Source organism: Lissotriton vulgaris, chromosome 7 (genome assembly GCF_964263255.1).
Source record: "Lissotriton vulgaris chromosome 7, aLisVul1.2, whole genome shotgun sequence".
NCBI classification, from domain to species: domain Eukaryota; kingdom Metazoa; phylum Chordata; class Amphibia; order Caudata; family Salamandridae; genus Lissotriton; species Lissotriton vulgaris.
In genome coordinates, this window is record NC_141695.1 from 1340410341 (window position 1) to 1340435744 (window position 25404).

At 45.8% G+C, this 25404-nt stretch overlaps 1 protein-coding gene across 1 annotated transcript in view; it reads right to left on the reverse strand.

Annotated features, from left to right (window-relative positions):
- LOC147703652 (uncharacterized) overlaps positions 1-25404 on the reverse strand; it is a 1900603-nt gene that overhangs the window by 208218 nt on the left and 1666981 nt on the right. The window contains exons 21-28 of the mRNA XM_086929537.1: positions 25204-25239; positions 22947-22982; positions 20713-20748; positions 18192-18227; positions 15959-15994; positions 13724-13759; positions 3423-3458; positions 1191-1226 (exon numbers count right to left, since the gene is read on the reverse strand). Coding sequence (XP_086785663.1) covers positions 1191-1226; positions 3423-3458; positions 13724-13759; positions 15959-15994; positions 18192-18227; positions 20713-20748; positions 22947-22982; positions 25204-25239 — 288 coding nt within the window. The remainder of the gene's footprint in view (positions 1-1190; positions 1227-3422; positions 3459-13723; positions 13760-15958; positions 15995-18191; positions 18228-20712; positions 20749-22946; positions 22983-25203; positions 25240-25404) is intronic.

A 25404-nucleotide genomic window follows, 5' to 3' on the forward strand; every position in this document is an offset into this window, starting at 1 on the left:
GAAAGGGAGTGCCATATCAGTCAATACTGTTTTTTGTGGGTATAAGGTGGAGGATGCGTAAGTAGGCTGGGCATGTCAGCTCTAAGAATTCTTGGGACAGGAATTTCAGACAGGGTCCCCACATCTTGTTGAATTGAGGAAGCTTCTGCTGTACTGAGTATGTTTACTTCTCCATGGCAAGGAGATCCCAGATTTTGTAGATTCAGTCTAAGTGAGTGGATATCTTAGCTGTACCAGAAAGCGTTAGCAATACTTGCTTGTCAGGGCTTAGAGCCAGAGTGATGGCTCGTCCACGCAGGGATTTCAAGGGTAAGTCAGGGCATTCAGGAGACCCAGGAGAATGTAGCTCTGGAATCTGGGGAGTTTGATGTTATACATTTGGTCAATGGAGGCAAAGACTTCACACCAGAACTGCTAAAGCTTTGTACACTGCCAAAGAAAGTGGGTTAAAATTCCCACTTGGTCGCAGCCCCTCCAGCTACATGTATATCCATCTCTCTTCTATTGAGCTGTTTGCGGAGGGGTATAGTACCAACAGTGGGATCTTTTTAGGAATATTCCTTCGCCTGAGGTGCTATGTACTGAAGAATGGAAATGGGCTCACTTTTGAATGGCTGACCATTCTTTGGAAGCGAAGAGGTGTTCGCACATTTCTCCCAGCACAAAAGTGCTGAGGATTTGACGGGGTTCTGTAGAGTGTTGAGAAATATATATATATATATGTCGGAGAGGAGACGTCTGAAATTGTAAGAGAGGATGGCTAGCATGAGGCAGATGCAGGGCTAAGTGACCCAGTGTTGGAAGGCTAAGTACTGACACTGAGTGGCGGATGGGATATGATAATGTCACTGGATCTGTGAAAGTCCAACTGCGCCCATCTCTTTCACCCTTCTCCATCCATCATTCTACTAAGCCCTGGGTCCTATAATATGATAAACCTATCTCCGTGGTCATAGCGCACAACATGTCAACACTTGCCTCACTGGATCAACATAAAGTACACACTCGTCTAACAACAAACCCCACATGGCGTAGCGTGCTATCAAGGAGGGCAAGCGCTCCAGCGTCCCATGTAGGGATAAGTAAGTGCTACATAAATGTTCCAATACAATACATAACAATTACTGGTGATATACTGAAAAGCTTTTACATGTCTTATAACATCTTAGAAAAAAGAGAGATTTACTCACCTGAGCGAGGAGCCGGGGGAGGGGCCTGTTCTGATCCTGAGTAAAACAAGAATAGTGCAAATTATTACAATACGCACAAGTGCACAAGAGTGCAAACTGTGTAACCTTTCAGGATTTCTATGTCAGCGAGTTAAATATAAAGCACTAAACTAGAACACTGAATGCTCCACCTCACTGCAGTGAAGGAATGTGGAGTATCCACTGGAAAAAAGAGAAATACCTTGTGATGTAAGGTACTGCACTTGAAATCAAAGCACTGCTGTTGCATCTTCGATCCTGCATGGAAGAAAAAGTTACTTACCTTCTGGAACAATCTTTCTGGTGGACACTTTGTCTACCTGCATATTCTTCACTTTTTATCTTTCGCAGGTGTAAGACTGAATTCAGAAACTTTCCAATAGCTCTCCACTTTGATAGGAGAATGTAAGTAACTGAGTTATTGCTTGAGGGGGGTTGTAAACCGAAATCAAGCAACAACCACAATCCTTGTTCTGGTGAACCAAAACAGTCACTTAATTAACCTACCCTTTGGTAGCTTGGCACAAAACACTCAGGGGAAGATTTACAAGCCCCTTGCGCCACTTCTGCGTCACTTTTAACATGGGAAAAGTGACGCAAAAGTGGTGCAAGGGGCTTGTAAATCTGCCCCTCAGACTTTACTTAGATGCAAAGTGTGAAGTGATTATTGCAGCACACAAACAGTAATGAAATAAAACACAACACAAGAAAAATCCTGCACCAATTTAGAAACAAAATGAAATGTTTAATAAATAATTTGACACCAAAAAAACAAAGATCCAGTCAGTAGAATGCGGGCAATTACATTTTAGGTTCAAATCCTTTTATTGAGTTTGAAATTGAAAAGAACAAAACAAAAAAACTATGACTGCATCCACTGGCAGGAGAGGTACAACAAGTGAAAAAGGAGAAAACTGAAGAGAATAGACAAAGAGATGGGGACAGTAGAGTCGGGGAAATGAATTACCCATTTAGCTGAAATGATGGCCTTCAACATAGAAACAAGGTATATCGCTTGTCTAGAAACTGAAAGAGAGTGCCATATCAGTCAATACTGTTTTTTGTGGGTATAAGGTGGAGGATGCGTAAGTAGGCTGGGCATGTCAACTCTAAGAATTCTTGGGACAGGAATTTCAGAGAGGGTCCCCACATCTTGTTGAATTGAGGAAGCTTCTGCTCAACTGAGGATGTTAACTTCTCCATGGCAAGGAGATCCCAGATTTTGTAGATTCAGTCTAAGTGAGTGGGTATCGTGGCTGTACCCGAAAGCGTTAGCAATACTTGCTTGTCAGGGCTTAGAGCCCGAGTGATGGCTCGTCCAAGCGGGGATTTCAAGGGTAAGTCAGGGCATTCAGGAGACGCAGGAGAATGTCGCTCTGGAATCTGGGGAGTTCGATGTTATACATTTGGTCAATGGAGGTTAAGACTTCAGACCAGAACTGCTAAAGCTTTGTACACTGCCAAAGAAAGTGGGTTAAAATTCCCACTTGGTCGCAACCCCTCCAGCAACATGTATATCCATCTCTCTTCCATTGAGCTGTTTGCGGACGGGTATAGTACCTACAGTGGGATTTTTTGAGGAATATTCCTTCGCCTGAGGTGCTATGTACTGAAGAATGGGAATGGGCTCACTTTTGAATGGCTGACCATTCTTTGGAAGCAAAGAGGTGTTTGCACATTTCTCCCAGCCCAACAGTGCTGAGGATTTGACAGGGTTCTGTAGAGTGTTGAGAAATATATATATATGTCGGAGAGGAGACGCCTGAAATTGTAAGAGAGGATGGCTAGCATGAGGCAGATGCAGGGCTAAGTGACCCAGTGTTGGATGGCTAAGTACTGACACTGAGTGGCGGATGGGATATGATAATGTTACTGGATCTGTGAAAAGTCCAACTGCGCCCATCTCTTTCACCCTTCTCCATCCATCATTCTACTAAGCCCTGGGTCCTATAATATGATAAACCTACCTCCGTGGTCATAGCGCACAACATGTCAACACTTGCCTCACTGGATCAACATAAAGTACACACTCGTCTAACAACAAACCCCACATGACGTAGCGTGCGATCAAGAAGAGCAAGCGCTCCAGCGTCCCATGTAGGGATAGTAAGTTCTACATAAATGTTCCAATACAATACATAACAATTACAGGTGATATACTGAAAAGCTTTTACATGTCTTATAACATCTTAGAGAAAAGAGAGATTTTCTCACCTGAGCGAGGAGCCGGGGGAGGGGCCTCTTCTGATCCTGAATAAAACAAGAATAGTGCAAATTATTACAAGACGCACAAGGTCACAAGAGTGCAAACTGTGGAACCTTTCAGGATTTCTATATCAGCGAGTTAAATATGAAGCACTAAACTAGAACACAGAATGCTCCACCTCACTGCAGTGAAGGAATATGGAGTATCCACTGGAAAAAAGAGAAATACCTTGTGATGTAAGATACTGCACTTGAAATCAAAGCACTGCTGTTGCATCTTCGATCCTGCATGGAAGAAAAAGTTACTTACCTTCTGGATCAATCTTTCTAGTGGATACTTTGTATACCTGCAGATTCCTCACTTTTTATATATCGCGGGTGTCAGACTGAATTCAGAAACGTTTCAATAGTTCTCCACTTTGATAGGAGAATTAAAGAAACTGAGTTCTTGCTTGAGGGGGGTTGTAAACCCAAATCAAGCAACAACAACAATCCTTGTTCTGGTGAACCAAAACAGTCACTTAATTAACCTACCCTTTGGTAGCTTGGCACAAAACACTCAGGGGAAAATTTACAAGCCCCTTGCGCTTTCTGCGTCAATTTTAACATGGGAAAAGTGACGCAAAAGTGGTGCAAGGGGCTTGTAAATCTGCCCCTCAGACTTTACTTAGATGCAAAGTGTGAAGTGATTAATGCAGCACACAAACAGTAATGAAATAAAACACAACACAAGAAAAATCCTGCACCAATTTAGAAACAAAATGAAATGTTTAATAAATAATTTGACACCAAAAAAACAAAGATCCAGTCAGTAGAATGCGGGCAATTACATTTTAGGTTCAAATCCTTTTATTGAGTTTGAAATTGAAAAGAACAAAACAAAAAAAACTATGACTGCATCCACTGGCAGGAGAGGTAGAACAAGTGAAAAAGGAGAAAACTGAAGAGAATAGACAAAAAGATGGGGACAGTAGAGTTGGGGAAATGAATTACCTATTTAGCTGAAATGATGGCCTTCAACATAGCAACAAGGTATATCGCTTGTCTAGAAACTGAAAGAGAGTGCCATATCAGTCAATACTGTTTTTTGTGGGTATAAGGTGGAGGATGCGTAAGTAGGCTGGGCATGTCAACTCTAAGAATTCTTGGGACAGGAATTTCAGACAGGGTCCCCACATCTTGTTGAATTGAGGAAGCTTCTGCTCTACTGAGTATGTTAACTTCTCCATGGCAAGGAGATCCCAGATTTTGTAGATTCAGTCTAAGTGAGTGGGTATCGTAGCTGTACCCGAAAGCGTTAGCAATACTTGCTTGTCAGGGCTTAGAGCCAGAGTGATGACTCGTCCAAGCGGGGATTTCAAGGGTAAGTCAGGGCATTCAGGAGACCCAGGAGAATGTCGCTCTGGAATCTGGGGAGTTCGATGTTATACATTTGGTCAATGGAGGTTAAGACTTCAGACCAGAACTGCTAAAGCTTTGTACACTGCCAAAGAAAGTGGGTTAAAATTCCCACTTGGTCGCAGCCCCTCCAGCAACATGTATATCCATCTCCCTTCCATTGAGCTGTTTGCGGAGGGGTATAGTACCTACAGTGGGATTTTTTGAGGAATATTCCTTCGCCTGAGGTGCTATGTACTGAAGAATGGGAATGGGCTCACTTTTGAATGGCTGACCATTCTTTGGAAGCAAAGAGGTGTTCACACATTTCTCCCAGCGCAACAGTGCTGAGGATTTGACGGAGTTCTGTAGAGTGTTGAGAAATATATATATATGTCGGAGAGGAGACGCCTGAAATTGTAAGAGAGGATGGCTAGCATGAGGCAGATGCAGGGCTAAGTGACCCAGTGTTGGATGGCTAAGTACTGACACTGAGTGGCGGATGGGATATGATAATGTTACTGGACCTGTGAAAAGTCCAACTGCGCCCATCTCTTTCACCCATCTCCATCCATCATTCTACTAAGCCCTGTGTCCTATAATATGATAAACCTACCTCCGTGGTCATAGCGCACAACATGTCAACACTTGCCTCACTGGATCAACATAAAGTACACACTCGTCTAACAACAAACCCCACATGGCGTAGCGTGTGATCAAGAAGAGCAAGCGCTCCAGCGTCCCATGTAGGGATAGTAAGTGCTACATAAATGTTCCAATACAATACTGTTGGACTTGGCCCTTAAGGCAGGTTCACCCCTAATCTTTTTGCTTTAGATCTGTGATCTGCATGAATGATTTTCTGGTCTGTGCGCACTTTTTCCCTGTGTCCCAGAGTAAAGTGTGTGCATGTAGTTAGGCTGGCCAGCTCTCCCATAGGGATGCATGGGGAATGTCTGTGTCCCTGGTAGTTCCTGATGCGTGGGGAGTGCAGACTCGAATTTGGTATGTGCGAGCTTGTGGGAATGAATGCTTCGCAATGGTGTATGTGGCATGTGTGTGTCATGTGTAGAAAAGCCACTTCTAGGACTTGGCATATTAATGTAAAATATGCCTGCCGTGTGATTGGCTGGAGCTGGCTGGTGAGCCTGGCTCCAGGAAGGCTGGATGGGTCTGCCCGGTGGTGAGTGTGAGATTAGCATGTTGATGGCTTGGGAGGAGTGCACCTGGTCCCTGATGGGGCTGGACTTTCCCCACACAATGCTGGCTCCACCCCGTGTAGTGCGACTGATGTCCCTAGCCCTGCCAGTGAATGAAATGGGTGGTTGAGCTATCAAGGGTACTTCAAAACCAGCTGCAACTGGTTTCTCCCCCCACCCTGCACCTACAGACAAAGGGATTTTACAGTATAAGAAGGGGCTGTGTCCCCATACAATTTGGTTCTGCTTGTGGATCCTTGCCAGAGGGGGCTGCTGCTACTGCTGGGACCAGGAGGACCGCCACTTGGCTTGTCTCCCTGCCTGGAGACCCAGTGTGCTGGCTCTGGCCCTGCCTTGCCCCCTGCCTGCCTCCAGACCCTCTCTGGAGCTATACTTTGCTTAGAGCGCCTGGAAGTGCTCTTATTTTGACTTATAGCGCTAGGAGCGCTTTATTTTCCTTTTAGCGCTGAGCGCGCTTCTCTTGGCGCTTGAGAGCGCTTTACTTTGTCCCTGAGCGCTGGGGAGCGCTCTTTGTGCAGCCGGTGCCCACCCGGCATCTGCCCGCTTTATTGCAGATTTTCGGCATAGGGAATGCCCACCTCGCCTTATATATTTATTTAAAGGCCGGAGCCCACCCGGCATTGCCCAGTTCTTGGATTTGTAATTATCACAAGGGAGCCCACTCCTTGGATACTGTGAGTCCGCCTGCCTGCCTAAAACGGGCCGCCGCGACGACCCGGAAGCATTGGGCCGGCTGACCAATTGCAGCGCGGCCCGAGACAGGCAACCCAGAAGTCCCGCCCCCCGCAGCAGAGAAGCAGCCGGCCGAGTTCCCGAGGCTCCCCGAGGGGAGAGGAGCCCCGCGCTGCTGCCAGGAGACCCGGTGAGTGCGCAGTGGGGCCGGGAGAGCAAGGGAAGGGAGGAGGGCGTCGGGGCACATTGCCGGTGCCCGCCCCTCCCGTGTGCTGACCGGGCCTGAGAGAGGCCCAGCTGTGTAAGAGCCCTGAGGCACTTGGGGCATTGTTTGATGCCTGAGTCCCCCGTGAGGGACTCCAACGAAGCCCTACTTGCAGTTACGAGCCCCGAGGCTCGAGGGGGCAGTTGTCTTACGAGCCCAGAGAGGGTCCTTGGCCACATCTGTTCTGAAGCCCACGAGGCTCCCAGCCCATATTGATTTAGAGCCCTGAGAGAGGCTCTGGGGGCATTTCATTTGTTTACAGCGCTGAAGCTCTTAGGTGCCAGTCACCTGTGTTCTTGAGCCCACGAGGCTCCAACGTTGCCCTAACTTTTCCTGCACCAGTTGCCCAGCACTTTGTGGGCAACTGCTACGTTTAGGCTTTGTGTTCCTGGCTGACTGCGCAGCCTTCCCTGACATTGAGACTCAGGGCATTCAGCCCCTTGCGAGGCCAGTTGGCCTGATGGACAATTCTAGTGTTGTGCTACATGCACCCTGCGCATTGTAAGTTACTTGCTGATGAGATTCTTGCGCAAATGTTCTAACCTGCACCTCTGAATGTGTTTAATGCCTCATGTGCAATTGTTTATGTCCCATTACCTTTGCTAAAAGTGACCTGCTTAGGTATTTTATTTTTATCCCCTTTGCTAAATGTGACCTGCTTAGAGGATTGTTTATGTCCCATTACCTTTGCTAAAAGTGACCTGCTTAGGTATTTTATGTTTATCCCCTTTGCTAAATGTGACCTGCTTAGAGGATTGTTGATGTCCCATTACCTTTGCTAAAAGTGACCCGCTTAGGTATTTTATGTTTATCTCCTTTGCTAAATGTGACCTGCATAGGTGATTGTTTAGGTTTCCTTCCCTTTGCTAAAAGTGACCGGCTTAGGTGATGGTATTCCTTCCTTAGGTCCTGATGATAAGGTCCTAGTTCCCTGCGTGATTTTCCTACAGTGTTTAGGGTTGCGTAGGAGGTATTTACTCTTTACCAGTGATTACTGGTTGTGTGCTACATGTACTATTTTGGTGTTAGTCATTATATGTTTATGTGCTAAGTGTATACCTACAAGTATTATTTCTAACAAGTGCCTACCCCTGACAGTGGTCCACGTGGCCCTGTCCTGTACATAATCCCTTGTAAATTCTGCCCGTGCCTGTTGGCACATTGTAAAGTTTGTGTGTTATCTAATGTGTTTTTACTATAATACAAAGGCTATTTTTTATATAACTTTGTGTGGAGTTTCCTTTGTGGTGGGCCTTGGGTGTTGTTGCTGGGGTGCGTGCGCAAATACTTAACTCATACTGCCTCCAAGTTTAGCCTTGCTAATTGCGCCACGTTACCTAGAGGGTGAGCTGGGGTTATCTTGGCGTGTAACTCTCTTGCCCTGACTTAGGAGTGGTGGTCTCTGACTGACTTTGGCGTGAGCCCTGGCCAGCAACGGACCCCGTTTCTAACATTGGCAGCAGCGAGAGGATAAGGATTTGTGTTTGCGCTGAACCACAGTGGCGACAGGCCACACTTCAAAGCTCTACATTTTTAGATAACCACATTTTGGGGATTATTGTTTTTTAGGTGAAGATCAGTGTTGCTTCTCCTGAAAGGTGTCATTTTGTACTTTGTCCAGTACCTTGTTCCCCGCCCTGCTCCCAGAGTTTGGTACCTGTGTCGCTTGTGGTCAGGTTGAGAAAATCAGGGGTGGTAGAAACTGCCTTACCGGTCCGAGGAGAGGGTTGTGTGTGAATGAGTGTGTGTTACACTGGACATAGGAGTGCAAGTTCTCTGAGATAGGAATCTTGCTGAATTTTGTTAATTGTATTCTCCTGTTTAGCTCAGACCCCCAGGCTCCCTGTGTCAAACTTTTCTTGTCTCTAGAACGTCTGCCAAAATGGAGCCTGTTTTTGATCTCAGTGATCTAGTTTGGTACAGTATGCAGGAGTTGGAAAGGTTCTGTAGAGAGAGAGACATAGTGGTGGATGAGTCAGATACTCAGAACCAACTTAGGAACCACCTGGTCCAGTGGTATAAGGATCAAAGGGATCTTGAGCGCAGCGAAGATAGGGCCCGGGCCGCACGCCATGAGGGTGGTGAGTCTGTGGGGAGCCCTGAAGATTCTGATGAAGAATGTGAGTTGGATGATGACAGTGGATGGGCCCCAGTAGATAGTGAGGACCCCATAGATAGGGAGTCCCTTGCTGGGTCCAGTGTCAGTACCAGCGCCCCATCCCTTTCCTTGTCCCCAGAGGAGTGGTTGGATAGGAAGGAAGAGAGGGAGCATCAGCTAGCGATGGAACAGCTCAGGTTGGAGCATGCCAAGCTAGAGGCTGAGAGGGCCTTGTTCAGGGAGAAGGTAACCCTAGAGAGTAGGTTATCCCCTGAGTGCAATTGTAATTGTCTGGATTCCCCAGGGAGGGTGGAGTCCAGTGGTGGCAGCTTTTTAAATGTCAGTGTAGACAGTCCCAGTTCCCCGAGTATGGTTCCCGTTTCCCCAGAGGAGGAGAATAGGTTGAGGTTTAGGAACCTTAGGAAACTGTCTCACCAGTCCTGGGAGGACTTTGTGGATGAATGTCAAGGTGCACTGTCTGATTGGTTAGAGGTTCACATGGGAACTGAGTTTGCCAAGCTATTTGATCTGGTTCTAAGGGAGCAGGTGCTCCATAGTTGTTTGCCAGAGTTGCGCCAACACCTGTTGGAATTTGGGTTGACTGATCCAGACACCCTGGCAGAGGAAGCAGACCAATGGGAAGGTGCAAGAGGTTCCTTAGCGCCGCTAGTGAGTGATTCCAACAATAGTGGGTCAGGTTTCGTCCAACCCAGAGTGGTGGAGGAGGGTGAAAGTAGCCCAGCTAGGTCCCAGTATAGTGAGGAGGGTGTAGGGGCTTACTGCCTGTCTCAGTGGAGCGGGAGCGAGTGTAAGACAGAGAGTCCCCAGATGCCCGAAGCCCTGCCTCAGAGCCTGGATGGTTTCTTTAGGGAACACCAGGGTGGGGACCTAAGCTTACCTGTTAGTTCACTTGAGGGAGATCTCCTAGTGTGTGGAGGACCTGGAGCATCTGTAAACGGAGCTTCTATGGTTGTAGAGTCTGGCAGTACTGCTCCAGTAGGGAGAGTACAGAAGTCCAGTGAAAAGAGTGATTGGGGAGTGACATTTGAGTCCCCAGAAGTCCTGGAGTGCCAGGCAGTGATTCCACCAAAGGTTCTAGACCGGAGGTTGGAGGTCCAGGTTCAGGGTTTGCCTGACCTGAAGGGTGGGTTGGGAATACTGTAATCAGTGTCCTGACCAGTTCTTTCTCCAGAGGTACCGCCCCGGTTGGGAGGGAGCAGGACTCTGGAAGGGGGTGCAGAGGGTGGGAGAGCCCACCTCTGACCCCGGTACCACCCGAGGGGTTAAACCCTAGGTTGGGAGAATGGTGTTTAGAGGGTACACCTCGAAGGAGGAGGAGGAGGAACCCTAGGAGAAGAGGTAAGGGGAGGAGAGCCTTCCCTGAGACTCCTGGTCCACCTAATGTTGTAGACCCTAGGCTGGAGAACCAGTGGCAGTCTAGCCCTGTCTTGCAGACAGGAAGAGTGGAAAATGGCTATTATGTACCAGGGGTTACTACCCCCCACATTGTGAGTAGGCAGGATTCAGTGGCACCTGGGTGGCCTAGGGCCTGGTCCTGACCGAGGGCAGCTGGAGAGTACCAGTGGGGTAGCCCAGTTAGTCCCTACCATAGTTTTAGAAAGAACCCCAGGGGTTCACTGTGGCGTAAAACAGGAGGGTGTCCCTGCAGTTGCGGGCCCGCGTCCGTGTTTTATCGCCCCAAGCAGGGAAGCCCATCACGGTGGTGATTGGTCTGCCCTGCGTTTTGGCTGGAACGGGGTTGTGTTGGACTTGGCCCTTAAGGCAGGTTCACCCCTAATCTTTTTGATTTAGATCTGTGATCTGCATGGATGATTTTCTGGTCTGTGCGCACTTTTTCCCTGTGTCCCAGAGTAAAGTGCGTGCATGTAGTTAGGCTGGCCTGCTCTCCCATAGGGATGCATGGGGAATGTCTGTGTCCCTGGTAGTTCCTGATGCGTGGGGAGTGCAGACGCGAATTTGGTATGTGCGAGCTTGTGGGAATGAATGCTTCGCAATGGTGTATGTGGCATGTGTGTGTCATGTGTAGAAAAGCCACTTCTAGGACTTGGCATATTAATGTAAAATATGCCTGCCGTGTGATTTGCTGGAGCTGGCTGGTGAGCCTGGCTCCAGGAAGGCTGGATGGGTCTGCCCGGTGGTGAGTGTGAGATTAGCATGTTGATGGCTTGGGAGGAGTGCACCTGGTCCCTGATGGGGCTGGACTTTCCCCACACAATGCTGGCTCCACCCCGTGTAGTGCGACTGATGTCCCTAGCCCTGCCAGTGAATGAAATGGGTGGTTGAGCTATCAAGGGTACTTCAAAACCAGCTGCAACTGGTTTCTCCCCCCACCCTGCACCTACAGACAAAGGGATTTTACAGTATAAGAAGGGGCTGTGTCCCCATACAATTTGGTTCTGCTTGTGGATCCTTGCCAGAGGGGGCTGCTGCTACTGCTGGGGCCAGGAGGACCGCCACTTGGCTTGTCTCCCTGCCTGGAGACCCAGTGTGCTGGCTCTGGCCCTGCCTTGCCCCCCTGTCTGCCTCCAGACCCTTGCTGGAGCTATACTTTGCTTAGAGCGCCTGGAAGCGCTCTTATTTTGACTTATAGCGCTAGGAGCGCTTTATTTTCCTTTTAGCTCTGAGCGCGCTTCTCTTGGCGCTTGAGAGCGCTTTACTTTGTCCCTGAGCGCTGGGGAGCGCTCTTTGTGCAGCCGGTGCCCACCCGGCATCTGCCCGCTTTATTGCCGATTTTCGGCATAGCGAGTGCCCACCTCGCCTTATATTTTTATTTAAAGACCGGAGCTCACCCGGCATTGCCCCGTTCTTAGATTTGTAATTATCACGAGGGAGCCCACTCCTCGGATACTGTGAGTCCGCCTGCCTGCCTGCCTAAAACGGGCCGCTGCGCTGCCCGCGACGACCCGGAAGCATTGGGCCGGCTGACCAATTGCAGCGCGGCCCGAGACAGGCAACCCGGAAGTCCCGCCCCCGCAGCAGAGAAGCAGCCGGCCGAGTTCCCGAGGCTCCCCGAGGGGAGAGGAGCCCCCGCTGCTGCCAGGAGACCCGGTGAGTGCGCAGTGGGGCCGGGAGAGCAAGGGAAGGGAGGAGGGCGTCGGGGCACATTGCCAGTGCCTGCCCCTCCCCTGTGCTGACCGGGCCTGAGAGAGGCCCAGCTGTGTAAGAGCCCCGAGGCTCTTGGGGCATTGTTTGATTCCTGAGTCCCCCGTGAGGGACTCCAACGAAGCCCTACTTGCAGTTACGAGCCCCGAGGCTCGAGGGGGCAGTTGTCTTACGAGCCCAGAGAGGGTCCTTGGCCACATCTGTTCTGAAGCCCACAAGGCTCCCAGCCCATATTGATTTAGAGCCCTGAGAGAGGCTCTGGGGGCATTTCATTTGTTTAGAGCGCTGAAGCTCTTAGGTGCCAGTCACCTGTGTTCTTGAGCCCACGAGGCTCCAACGTTGCCCTAACTTTTCCAGCACCAGTTGCCCAGCACTTTGTGGGCAACTGCTACGTTTAGGCTTTGTGTTCCTGGCTGACTGCGCAGCCTTCCCTGACATTGAGACTCAGGGTATTCAGCCACTTGCGAGGCCAGTTGGCCTGAGGGACAATTCTAGTGTTGTGCTACATGCACCCTGCGCATTGTAAGTTACTTGCTGATGTGATTCTTGCGCAAATGTTCTAACCTGCACCTCTGAATGTGTTTAATGCCTCATGTGCAATTGTTTATGTCCCATTACCTTTGCTAAAAGTGACCTGCTTAGGTATTTTATGTTTATCCCCTTTGCTAAATGTGACCTGCTTAGAGGATTGTTTATGTCCCATTACCTTTGCTAAAAGTGACCTGCTTAGGTATTTTATGTTTATCCCCTTTGCTAAATGTGACCTGCTTAGAGGATTGTTGATGTCCCATTACCTTTGCTAAAAGTGACCCGCTTAGGTATTTTATGTTTATCTCCTTTGCTAAATGTGACCTGCTTAGGTGATTGTTTAGGTTTCCTTCCCTTTGCTAAAAGTGACCGGCTTAGGTGATGGTATTCCTTCCTTAGGTCCTGATGATAAGGTCCTAGTTCCCTGCGTGATTTTCCTACAGTGTTTAGGGTTGCGTAGGAGGTATTTACTCATTACCAGTGATTACTGGTTGTGTGCTACATGTACTATTTTGGTGCTAGTCATTATATGTTTATGTGCTAAGTGTATACCTACAAGTATTATTTCTAACAAGTGCCTACCCCTGACAGTGGTCCACGTGGCCCTGTCCTGTACATAATCCCTTGTAAATTCTGCCCGTGCCTGTTGGCACATTGTAAAGTTTGTGTGTTATCTAATGTGTTTTTACTATAATACAAAGGCTATTTTTTATATAACCTTGTGTGGAGTTTCCTTTGTGGTGGGCCTTGGGTGTTGTTGCTGGGGTGCGTGCGCAAATACTTAACTCATACCGCCTCCAAGTTTAGCCTTGCTGCTCGCGCCACGTTACCTAGAGGGTGAGCAGGGGTTATCTTGGCGTGTAACTCTCTTGCCCTGACTTAGGAGTGGTGGTCTCTGACTGACTTTGGCGTGAGCCCTGGCCAGCCAGGGACCCCGTTTCTAACAAATACATAACAATTACTGGTGATATACTGAAAAGCTTTTACATGTCTAATAACATCTTAGAGAAAAGAGAGATTTTCTCACCTGAGCGAGGAGCCGGGGGAGGGGCCTGTTCTGATCCTGAGTAAAACAAGAATAGTGCAAATTATTACAAGACGCACAAGTGCACAAGAGTGCAAACTGTGGAACCTTTCAGGATTTCTATATCGGCGAGTTAAATATGAAGCACTAAACTATAACACAGAATGCTCCACCTCACTGCAGTGAAGGAATGTGGAGTATCCACTGGAAAAAATAGAAATACCTTGTGATGTAAGGTACTGCACTTGAAATCAAAGCACTGCTGTGGCATCTTCGGTCCTGCATGGAAGAAAAAGTTACCTACCTTCTGGGTCAATCTTTCTAGTGGATACTTTGTATACCTGCAGATTCCTCACTTTTTATATATATCGCGGATGTCAGACTGAATTCAGAAACGTTTCAATAGTTCTCCACTTTGATAGGAGAATTAAAGAAACTGAGTTCTTGCTTGAGGGGGGTTGTAAACCCAAATCAAGCAACAACAACAATCCTTGTTCTGGTGAACCAAAACAGCCACTTAATTAACCTACCCTTTGGTAGCTCTGCACAAAACACTCAGGGGAAGATTTACAAGCCCCTTGCGCTTTCTGCGTCAATTTTAACATGGGAAAAGTGACGCAAAAGTGGTGCAAGGGACTTGTAAATCTACCCCTCAGACTTTACTTAGATGCAAAGTGTGAAGTGATTAATGCAGCACACAAACAGTAATGAAATAAAACACAACACAAGAAAAATCCAGCACCAATTTAGAAACAAAATGAAATGTTTAATAAATAATTTGACACCAAAAAAACAAAAATCCAGTCAGTAGAATGCGGGCAATTACATTTTAGGTTCAAATCCTTTTATTGAGTTTGAAATTGAAAAGAACAAAACAAAAAAAACTATGACTGCATCCACTGGCAGGAGAGGTACAACAAGTGAAAAAGGAGAAAACTGAAGAGAATAGACAAAGTGATGGGGACAGTAGAGTTGGGGAAATGAATTACCTACTTATCTGAAATGATGGCCTTCAACATATAAACAAGGTATATCGCTTGTCTAGAGACTGAAAGGGAGTGCCATATGAGTCAATACTGGTTTTTGTGGGTATAAGGTGGAGGATGCGTAAGTAGGCTGGGCATGTCAACTCTAAGAATTCTTGGGACAGGAATTTCAGACAGGGTCCCCACATCTTGTTGAATTGAGGAAGCTTCTGCTCTACTGAGGATGTTAACTTCTCCATAGCATGGAGATCCCAGATTTTGTAGATTCAGTCTAAGTGAGTGGGTATCGTAGCTGTTCCAGAAAGCGTTAGCAATACTTGCTTGTCAGGGCTTAGAGCCAGAGTGATGGCTCGTCCACGCAGGGATTTCAAGGGTAAGTCAGGGCATTCAGGAGACCCAGGAGAATGTAGCTCTGGAATCTGGGGAGTTTGATGTTATACATTTGATCAATGGAGGCAAAGACTTCAGACCTGAACTGCTAAAGCTTTGTACCCTGCCAAAGAAAGTGGGTTAAAATTCCCACTTGGTCGCAGCCCCTCCAGCAACATGTATATCCATCTCTCTTCTATTGAGCTGTTTGCGGAGGGGTATAGTACCTACAGTGGGATTTTTTGTGGAATATTCCTTCGCCTGAGGTGCTATGTACTGAAGAATGGGAATGGGCTCACTTTTGAATGGCTGACCATTCTTTGGAAGCGAAGAGGTGTTCGCACATTTCTCCCAGCGCAAAAGTGCTGATGATTTGACGGGGTTCTGTAGAGTGTTGAGAAATATATATATATATGTCGGAGAGGAGACGTCTGAAATTGTAAGAGAGGATGGCTAGCATGAGGCAGATGCAGGGCTAAGTGACCCAGTGTTGGATGGCTAAGTACTGACACTGAGTGGCGGATGGGATATGATAATGTCACTGGATCTGTGAAAAGTCCAACTGCGCCCATGTCTGTCACCCTTCTCCATCCATCATTCTACTAAGCCCTGGGTCCTATATTATGATAAACATACCTCCGTGGTCATAGCGCACAACATGTCAACACTTGCCTCACTGGATCAACATAAAGTACACACTCGTCTAACAACAAACCCCACATGGCGTAGCGTGCGATCAAGGAGGGCAAGCGCTCCAGCGTCCCATGTAGGGATAGTAAGTGCTACATAAATGTTCCAATACAATACATAACAATTACTGGTGATATACTGAAAAGCTTTTACATGTCTTATGACATCTTAGAGAAAAGAGAGATTTTCTCACCTGAGCGAGGAGCCGGGGGAGGGGCCTGTTCTGATCCTGAGTAAAACAAGAATAGTGCAAAGTATTACAAGACGCACAAGTGCACAAGAGTGCAAACTGTGGAACCTTTCAGGATTTCTATGTCAGCGAGTTAAATATGAAGCACTAAACTAGAACACAGAATGCTCCACCTCACTGGAGTGAAGGAATGTGGAGTATCCAATGGAAAAAAGAGAAATACCTTGTGATGTAAGGTACTGCACTTGAAATCAAAGCACTGCTGTAGCATCTTCGATCCTGCATGGAAGAAAAAGTTACTTACCTTCTGGAACAATCTTTCTGGTGGATACTTTGTCTACCTGCAGATTCTTCACTTTCTATCTTTCGCAGGTGTAAGACTGAATTCAGAAACTTTCCAATAGCTCTCCACTTTGATAGGAGAATGTAAGTAACTGAGTTATTGCTTGAGGGGGGTTGTAAACCGAAATCAAGCAACAACCACAATCCTTGTTCTGGTGAACCAAAACAGTCACTTAATTAACCTACCCTTTGGTAGCTTGGCACAAAACACTCAGGGTAAGATTTACAAGCCCCTTGCGCCACTTCTGCGTCACTTTTAACATGGGAATAGTGACGCAAAAGTGGTGCAAGGGGCTTGTAAATCTGCCCCTCAGACTTTACTTAGATGCAAAGTGCGAAGTGATTAATGCAGCACACAAACAGTAACGAAATAAAACACAATACAAGAAAAATCCTGCACCAATTTAGAAACAAAATGAAATGTTTAATAGATAATTTGACACCAAAAAAACAAAAATCCAGTCAGTAGAATGCGGGCAATTACATTTTAGGTTCAAATCCTTTTATTGAGTTTGAAATTGAAAAGAACAAAACAAAAAAAACTATGACTGCATCCACTGGCAGGAGAGGTACAACGAGTGAAAAAGGAGAAAACTGAAGAGAATAGACAAAGAGATGGGGACAGTAGAGTTGGGGAAATGAATTACTTATTTAGCTGAAATGATGGCCTTCAACATAGCAACAAGGTATATCGCTTGTCTAGAAACTGAAAGAGAGTGCCATATCAGTCAATACTGTTTTTTGTGGGTATAAGGTGGAGGATGCGTAAGTAGGCTAGGCATGTCAACTCTAAAAATTCTTGGGATAGGAATTTCAGACAGGGTCCCCACATCTTGTTGAATTGAGGAAGCTTCTGCTCTACTGAGGATGTTAACTTCTCCAAGGCAAGGAGATCCCAGATTTTTTAGATTCAGTCTAAGTGAGTGGGTATCGTAGCTGTACCCGAAAGCGTTAGCAATATTTGCTTGTCAGGGCTTAGAGCCAGAGTGATGGCTCGTCCAAGCGGGGATTTCAAGGGTAAGTCAGGTCATTCAGGAGACCCAGGAGAATGTAGCTCTGGAATCTGGGGAGTTCGATGTTATACATTTGGTCAATGGAGGTTAAGACTTCAGACCAGAACTGCTAAAGCTTTGTACACTGCCAAAGAAAGTGGGTTAAAATTCCCACTTGGTCGCAGCCCCTCCAGCAACATGCATATCCATCTCTCTTCCATTGAGCTGTTTGCGGAGGGGTATAGTACCTACAGTGGGATTTTTTGAGGAATATTCCTTCGCCTGAGGTGCTATGTACTGAAGAATGGGAATGGGCTCACTTTTGAATGGCTGACCATTCTTTGGAAGCGAAGAGATGTTCGCACATTTCTCCCAGCGCAACAGTGCTGAGGATTTGACGGGGTTCTGTAGAGTGTTGAGAAATATATATATATGTCGGAGAGGAGACGCCTGAAATTGTAAGAGAGGATGGCTAGCATGAGGCAGATGCAGGGCTAAGTGACCCAGTGTTGGATGGCTAAGTACTGACACTGAGTGGCGGATGGGATATGATAATGTTACTGGATCTGTGAAAAGTCCAACTGCGTCCATCTCTTTCACCCTTCTCCATCCATCATTCTACTAAGCCCTGGGTCCTATAATATGATAAACCTACCTCCGTGGTCATAGCGCACAACATGCCAACACTTGCCTCACTGGATCAACATAAAGTACACACTCGTCTAACAACAAACCCCACATGGCGTAGCGGGAGATCAAGAAGAGCAAGCGCTCCAGCGTCCCATGTAGGGATAGTAAGTGCTACATAAATGTTCCAATACAATACATAACAATTACTGGTGATATACTGAAAAGCTTTTACATGTCTTATAACATCTTAGAGAAAAGAGAGATTTTCTCACCTGAGCGAGGAGCCGGGGGAGGGGCCTGTTCTGATCCTGAGTAAAACAAGAATAGTGCAAATTATTACAAGACGCACAAGTGCACAAGAGTGCAAACTGTGGAACCTTTCAGGATTTCTATATCAGCGAGTTAAATATGAAGCACTAAACTAGAGCACAGAATGCTCCACCTCACTGCAGTGAAGGAATGTGGAGTATCCACTGGAAAAAAGAGAAATACCTTGTGATGTAAGGTACTGCACTTGAAATCAATGCACTGCTGAGGCATCTTCGGTCCTGCATGGAAGAAAAAGTTACTTACCTTCTGGATCAATCTTTCTAGTGGATACTTTGTATACCTGCAGATTCCTCACTTTTTATATATCGCGGGTGTCAGACTGAATTCAGAAACGTTTCAATAGTTCTCCACTTTGATAGGAGAATTAAAGAAACTGAGTTCTTGCTTGAGGGGGGTTGTAAACCCAAATCAAGCAACAACAACAATCCTTGTTCTGGTGAACCAAAACAGTCACTTATTTAACCTACCCTTTGGTAGCTTGGCACAAAACACTCAGGGGAAGATTTACAAGCCCCTTGCGCTTTCTGCGTCAATTTTAACATGGGAAAAGTGACGCAAAAGTGGTGCAAGGGGCTTGTAAATCTGCCCCTCAGACTTTACTTAGATGCAAAGTGTGAAGTGATTAATGCAGCACCCAAACAGTAATGAAATAAAACACAACACAAGAAAAATCCCGCACCAATTTAGAAACAAAATGAAATGTTTAATAAATAATTTGACAACAAAAATCCAGTCAGTAGAATGCGGGCAATCACATTTTAGGTTCAAATCCTTTTATTGAGTTTGAAATTGAAAAGAACAAAACAAAAAAAAACTATGACTGCATCCACTGGCAGGAGAGGTACAACAAGTGAAAAAGGAGAAAACTGAAGAGAATAGACAAAGAGATGGGGACAGTAGAGTTGGGAAAATGAATTACCTATTTAGCTGAAATGATGGCCTTCAACATAGAAACAAGGTATATCGCTTGTCTAGAAACTGAAAGGGAGTGCCATATCAGTCAATACTGTTTTTTGTGGGTATAAGGTGGAGGATGCGTAAGTAGGCTGGGCATGTCAACTCTAAGAATTCTTGGGACAGGAATTTCAGACAGGGTCCCCACATCTTGTTGAATTGAGGAAGCTTCTGCTCTACTGAGGATGTTAACTTCTCCATGGCAAGGAGATCCCAGATTTTGTAGATTCAGTCTAAGAGAGTGGGTATTGTAGCTGTACCCGAAAGCGTTAGCAATACTTGCTTGTCAGGGCTTAGAGCCAGAGTGATGGCTCGTCCACGCGGGGATTTCAAGGGTAAGTCAGGGGGATGTATGACGTTACAACGCATACTTTTACGCCGCATACCATTACAACGCGGTATTTACAACGCATACCGTTACAACGCATAGCGCTTTGAGGTGCTGGATAGTGGTAAGTATAATTTACTATTCTAACTCCAGTCCCCGTGGAACCTAGGGAAGGTGTTGGATAGTAAATTATACTTATTCCCTATCCTAGAGCGCCCCCCAGCGCAATGCGTTGCAATGGTATGCGTTGTAATGCCTGCGTTGTAGTGGTAGTGCGTTGTAAAAAATGCGTTGTAACAGGTGTATACCGTCTGGGCATTCAGGAGACCCAGGATAATGTAGCTCTGGAATCTGGGGAGTTCGATGTTATACATTTGGCCAATGGAGGCAAAGACTTCAGACAAGAACTGCTAAAGCTTTGTACACTGCCAAAGAAGGTGGGTTAAAATTCCCACTTGGTCGCAGCCCCTCCAGCAACATGCATATCCATCTCTCTTCCATTGAGCTGTTTGCGGAGGGGTATAGTACCTACAGTGGGATTTTTTGAGGAATATTCCTTCGCCTGAGGTGCTATGTACTGAAGAATGGGAAAGGGCTCACTTTTGAATGGCTGACCATTCTTTGGAAGCGAAGAGATGTTCGCACATTTCTCCCAGCGCAACAGTGCTGAGGATTTGACGGGGTTCTGTAGAGTGTTGAGAAATATATATATATGTCGGAGAGGAGACGCCTGAAATTGTAAGAGAGGATGGCTAGCATGAGGCAGATGCAGGGCTAAGTGACCCAGTGTTGGATGGCTAAGTACTGACACTGAGTGGCGGATGGGATATGATAATGTTACTGGATCTGTGAAAAGTCCAACTGCGTCCATCTCTTTCACCCTTCTCCATCCATCATTCTACTAAGCCTTGGGTCCTATAATATGATAAACCTACCTCCGTGGTCATAGCGCACAACATGCCACACTTGCCTCACTGGATCAACATAAAGTACACACTCGTCTAACAACAAACCCCACATGGCGTAGCGGGCGATCAAGAAGAGCAAGCGCTCCAGCGTCCCATGTAGGGATAGTAAGTGCTACATAAATGTTCCAATACAATACATAACAATTACTGGTGATATACTGAAAAGCTTTTACATGTCTTATAACATCTTAGAGAAAAGAGAGATTTTCTCACCTGAGCGAGGAGCCGGGGGAGGGGCCTGTTCTGATCCTGAGTAAAACAAGAATAGTGCAAATTATTACAAGACGCACAAGTGCACAAGAGTGCGAACTGTGGAACCTTTCAGGATTTCTATATCAGCGAGTTAAATATGAAGCACTAAACTAGAGCACAGAATGCTCCACCTCACTGCAGTGAAGGAATGTGGAGTATCCACTGGAAAAAAGAGAAATACCTTGTGATGTAAGGTACTGCACTTGAAATCAATGCACTGCTGAGGCATCTTCGGTCCTGCATGGAAGAAAAAGTTACTTACCTTCTGGATCAATCTTTCTAGTGGATACTTTGTATACCTGCAGATTCCTCACTTTTTATATATCGCGGGTGTCAGACTGAATTCAGAAACGTTTCAATAGTTCTCCACTTTGATAGGAGAATTAAAGAAACTGAGTTCTTGCTTGAGGGGGGTTGTAAACCCAAATCAAGCAACAACAACAATCCTTGTTCTGGTGAACCAAAACAGTCACTTAATTAACCTACCCTTTGATAGCTTGGCACAAAACACTCAGGGTAAGATTTACAAGCCCCTTGCGCCACTTCTGCATCACTTTTAACATGGGAATAGTGACGCAAAAGTGGTGCAAGGGGCTTGTAAATCTGCCCCTCAGACTTTGCTTAGATGCAAAGTGTGAAGTGATTAATGCAGCACACAAACAGTAACGAAATAAAACACAACACAAGAAAAATCCTGCACCAATTTAGAAACAAAATGAAATGTTTAATAAATAATTTGACACCAAAAAAACTAAAATCCAGTCAGTAGAATGCGGGCAATTACATTTTAGGTTCAAATCCTTTTATTGAGTTTGAAATTGAAAAGAACAAAACAAAAAAAAAACGATGACTGCATCCACTGGCAGGAGAGGTACAACAAGTGAAAAAGGAGAAAACTGAAGAGAATAGACAAAGAGATGGGGACAGTAGAGTTGGGGAAATGAATTACTTATTTAGCTGAAATGATGGCCTTCACATAGAAACAAGGTATATCGCTTGTCTAGAAACTGAATGGGAGTGCCATATCAGTCAATACTGTTTTTTGTGGGTATAAGGTGGAGGATGCGTAAGTAGGCTGGGCATGTCAACTCTAAGAATTCTTGGGACAGGAATTTCAGACAGGGTCCCCACATCTTGTTGAATTGAGGAAGCTTCTGCTCTACTGAGGATGTTAACTTCTCCATGGCAAGGAGATCCCAGATTTTGTAGATTCAGTCTAAGTGAGTGGGTATCGTAGCTGTACCCGAAAGCGTTAGCAATATTTGCTTGTCAGGGCTTAGAGCCAGAGTGATGGCTCGTCCAAGCGGGGATTTTAAGGGTAAGTCAGGGCATTCAGGAGACCCAGGAGAATGTAGCTCTGGAAACTGGGGAGTTCGATGTTATACATTTGGTCAATGGAGGTTAAGACTTCAGACCAGAACTGCTAAAGCTTTGTACACTGCCAAAGAAAGTGGGTTAAAAATCCCACTTGGTCGCAGCCCCTCCAGCAACATGCATATCCATCTCTCTTCCATTGAGCTGTTTGCGGAGGGGTATAGTACCTACAGTGGGATTTTTTGAGGAATATTCCTTCGCCTGAGGTGCTATGTACTGAAGAATGGGAATGGGCTCACTTTTGAATGGCTGACCATTCTTTGGAAGCGAAGAGATGTTCGCACATTTCTCCCAGCGCAACAGTGCTGAGGATTTGACGGGGTTCTGTAGAGTGTTGAGAAATATATATATATGTCGGAGAGGAGACGCCTGAAATTGTAAGAGAGGATGGCTAGCATGAGGCAGATGCAGGGCTAAGTGACCCAGTGTTGGATGGCTAAGTACTGACACTGAGTGGCGGATGGGATATGATAATGTTACTGGATCTGTGAAAAGTCCAACTGCGTCCATCTCTTTCACCCTTCTCCATCCATCATTCTACTAAGCCCTGGGTCCTATAATATGATAAACCTACCTCCGTGGTCATAGCGCACAACATGCCAACACTTGCCTCACTGGATCAACATAAAGTACACACTCGTCTAACAACAAACCCCACATGGCGTAGGGGGCGATCAAGAAGAGCAAGCGCTCCAGCGTCCCATGTAGGGATAGTAAGTGCTACATAAATGTTCCAATACAATACATAACAATTACTGGTGATATACTGAAAAGCTTTTACATGTCTTATAACATCTTAGAGAAAAGAGAGATTTTCTCACCTGAGCGAGGAGCCGGGGGAGGGGCCTGTTCTGATCCTGAGTAAAACAAGAATAGTGCAAATTATTACAAGACGCACAAGTGCACAAGAGTGCAAACTGTGGAACCTTTCAGGATTTCTATGTCAGCGAGTTAAATATGAAGCACTAAACTAGAGCACAGAATGCTCCACCTCACTGCAGTGAAGGAATATGGAGTATCCACTGGAAAAAAGAGAAATACCTTGTGATGTAAGGTACTGCACTTGAAATCAATGCACTGCTGAGGCATCTTCGGTCCTGCATGGAAGAAAAAGTTACTTACCTTCTGGATCAATCTTTCTAGTGGATACTTTGTATACCTGCAGATTCCTCACTTTTTATATATCGCGGGTGTCAGACTGAATTCAGAAACGTTCCAATAGTTCTCCACTTTGATAGGAGAATTAAAGAAACTGAGTTCTTGCTTGAGGGGGGTTGTAAACCCAAATTAAGCAACAACAACAATCCTTGTTCTGGTGAACCAAAACAGTCACTTATTTAACCTACCCTTTGGTAGCTTGGCACAAAACACTCAGGGGAAGATTTACAAGCCCCTTGCGCTTTCTGCGTCAATTTTAACATGGGAAAAGTGACGCAAAAGTAGTGCAAGGGGCTTGTAAATCTGCCCCTCAGACTTTACTTAGATGCAAAGTGTGAAGTGATTAATGCAGCACCCAAACAGTAATGAAATAAAACACAACACAAGAAAAATCCCGCACCAATTTAGAAACAAGATGAAATGTTTAATAAATAATTTGACACCAAAAAAACAAAAATCCAGTCAGTAGAATGCGGGCAATCACATTTTAGGTTCAAATCCTTTTATTGAGTTTGAAATTGAAAAGAACAAAACAAAAAAAAACTATGACTGCATCCACTGGCAGGAGAGGTACAACAAGTGAAAAAGGAGAAAACTGAAGAGAATAGACAAAGAGATGGGGACAGTAGAGTTGGGAAAATGAATTACCTATTTAGCTGAAATGATGGCCTTCAACATAGAAACAAGGTATATCGCTTGTCTAGAAACTGAAAGGGAGTGCCATATCAGTCAATACTGTTTTTTGTGGGTATAAGGTGGAGGATGCGTAAGTAGGCTGGGCATGTCAACTCTAAGAATTCTTGGGACAGGAATTTCAGACAGGGTCCCCACATCTTGTTGAATTGAGGAAGCTTCTGCTCTACTGAGGATGTTAACTTCTCCATGGCAAGGAGATCCCAGATTTTGTAGATTCAGTCTAAGTGAGTAGGTATTGTAGCTGTACCCGAAAGCGTTAGCAATACTTGCTTGTCAGGGCTTAGAGCCAGAGTGATGGCTCGTCCACGCGGGGATTTCAAGGGTAAGTCAGGGCATTCAGGAGACCCAGGATAATGTAGCTCTGGAATCTGGGGAGTTCGATGTTATACATTTGGCCAATGGAGGCAAAGACTTCAGACAAGAACTGCTAAAGCTTTGTACACTGCCAAAGAAGGTGGGTTAAAATTCCCGCTTGGTCGCAGCCCCTCCAGCAACATGCATATCCATCTCTCTTCCATTGAGCTGTTTGCGCAGGGATATAGTACCTATAGTGGGATTTTTTGAGGAATGTTCCTTTGCCTGAGGTGCTATGTACTAAAGAATCGGTATGGGCTCACTTTTGAATGGCTGACCATTCTTTGGAAGTGAAGAGGCGTTCGCACATTTCTCCCAGCGCAACAGTGCTCAGGATTTGTTGGGGTTCTGTAGAGTGTTGAGAAATATATATATGTCGGAGAGGAGTCGTCAACAGTATTTCTAGTGTGAAGCCATTTCTCAATTGGTAAGAAAGGATGGCTAGCATGAGGCAGATGCAGGGCTAAGTGACCCAGTGTTGGATGGCTAAGTACTGACACTGAGTGGCGGATGGAATATGATAATGTCACTGGATCTGTGAAAAGTCCAACTGTGCCCATCTTCGCACCCTTCTCCATCCATCATTCTACTAAGCCCTGAGTCCTATAATATGATAAACCTACCTCCGTGGTCATAGCGCACAACATGTCAACACTTGCATCACTGGATCAACATAAAGTACACACTTGTCTAACAACAAACCCCACATGGCGTAGCGTGCTATCCAGAAGGGCTAGCGCTCCAGCGTCCCATGTAGGGATAGTAAGTGCCACATAAATGTTCCAATACAATACATACCAATTACTGGTGATATACTGAAAAGCTTTTACATGTCTTATAACATCTTAGAGAAAAGAGAGATTTTCTCACCTGAGCGAGGAGCCGGGGGAGGGGCCTGTTCTGATCCTGAGTAAAACAAGAATAGTGCAAATTATTACAAGACGCACAAGTGCACAAGAGTGCAAACTGTGGAACCTTTCAGGATTTCTATGTCAGCGAGTTAAATATGAAGCACTACACTAGAACACAGAATGCTCCACCTCACTGCAGTGAAGGAATGTGGAGCATCCA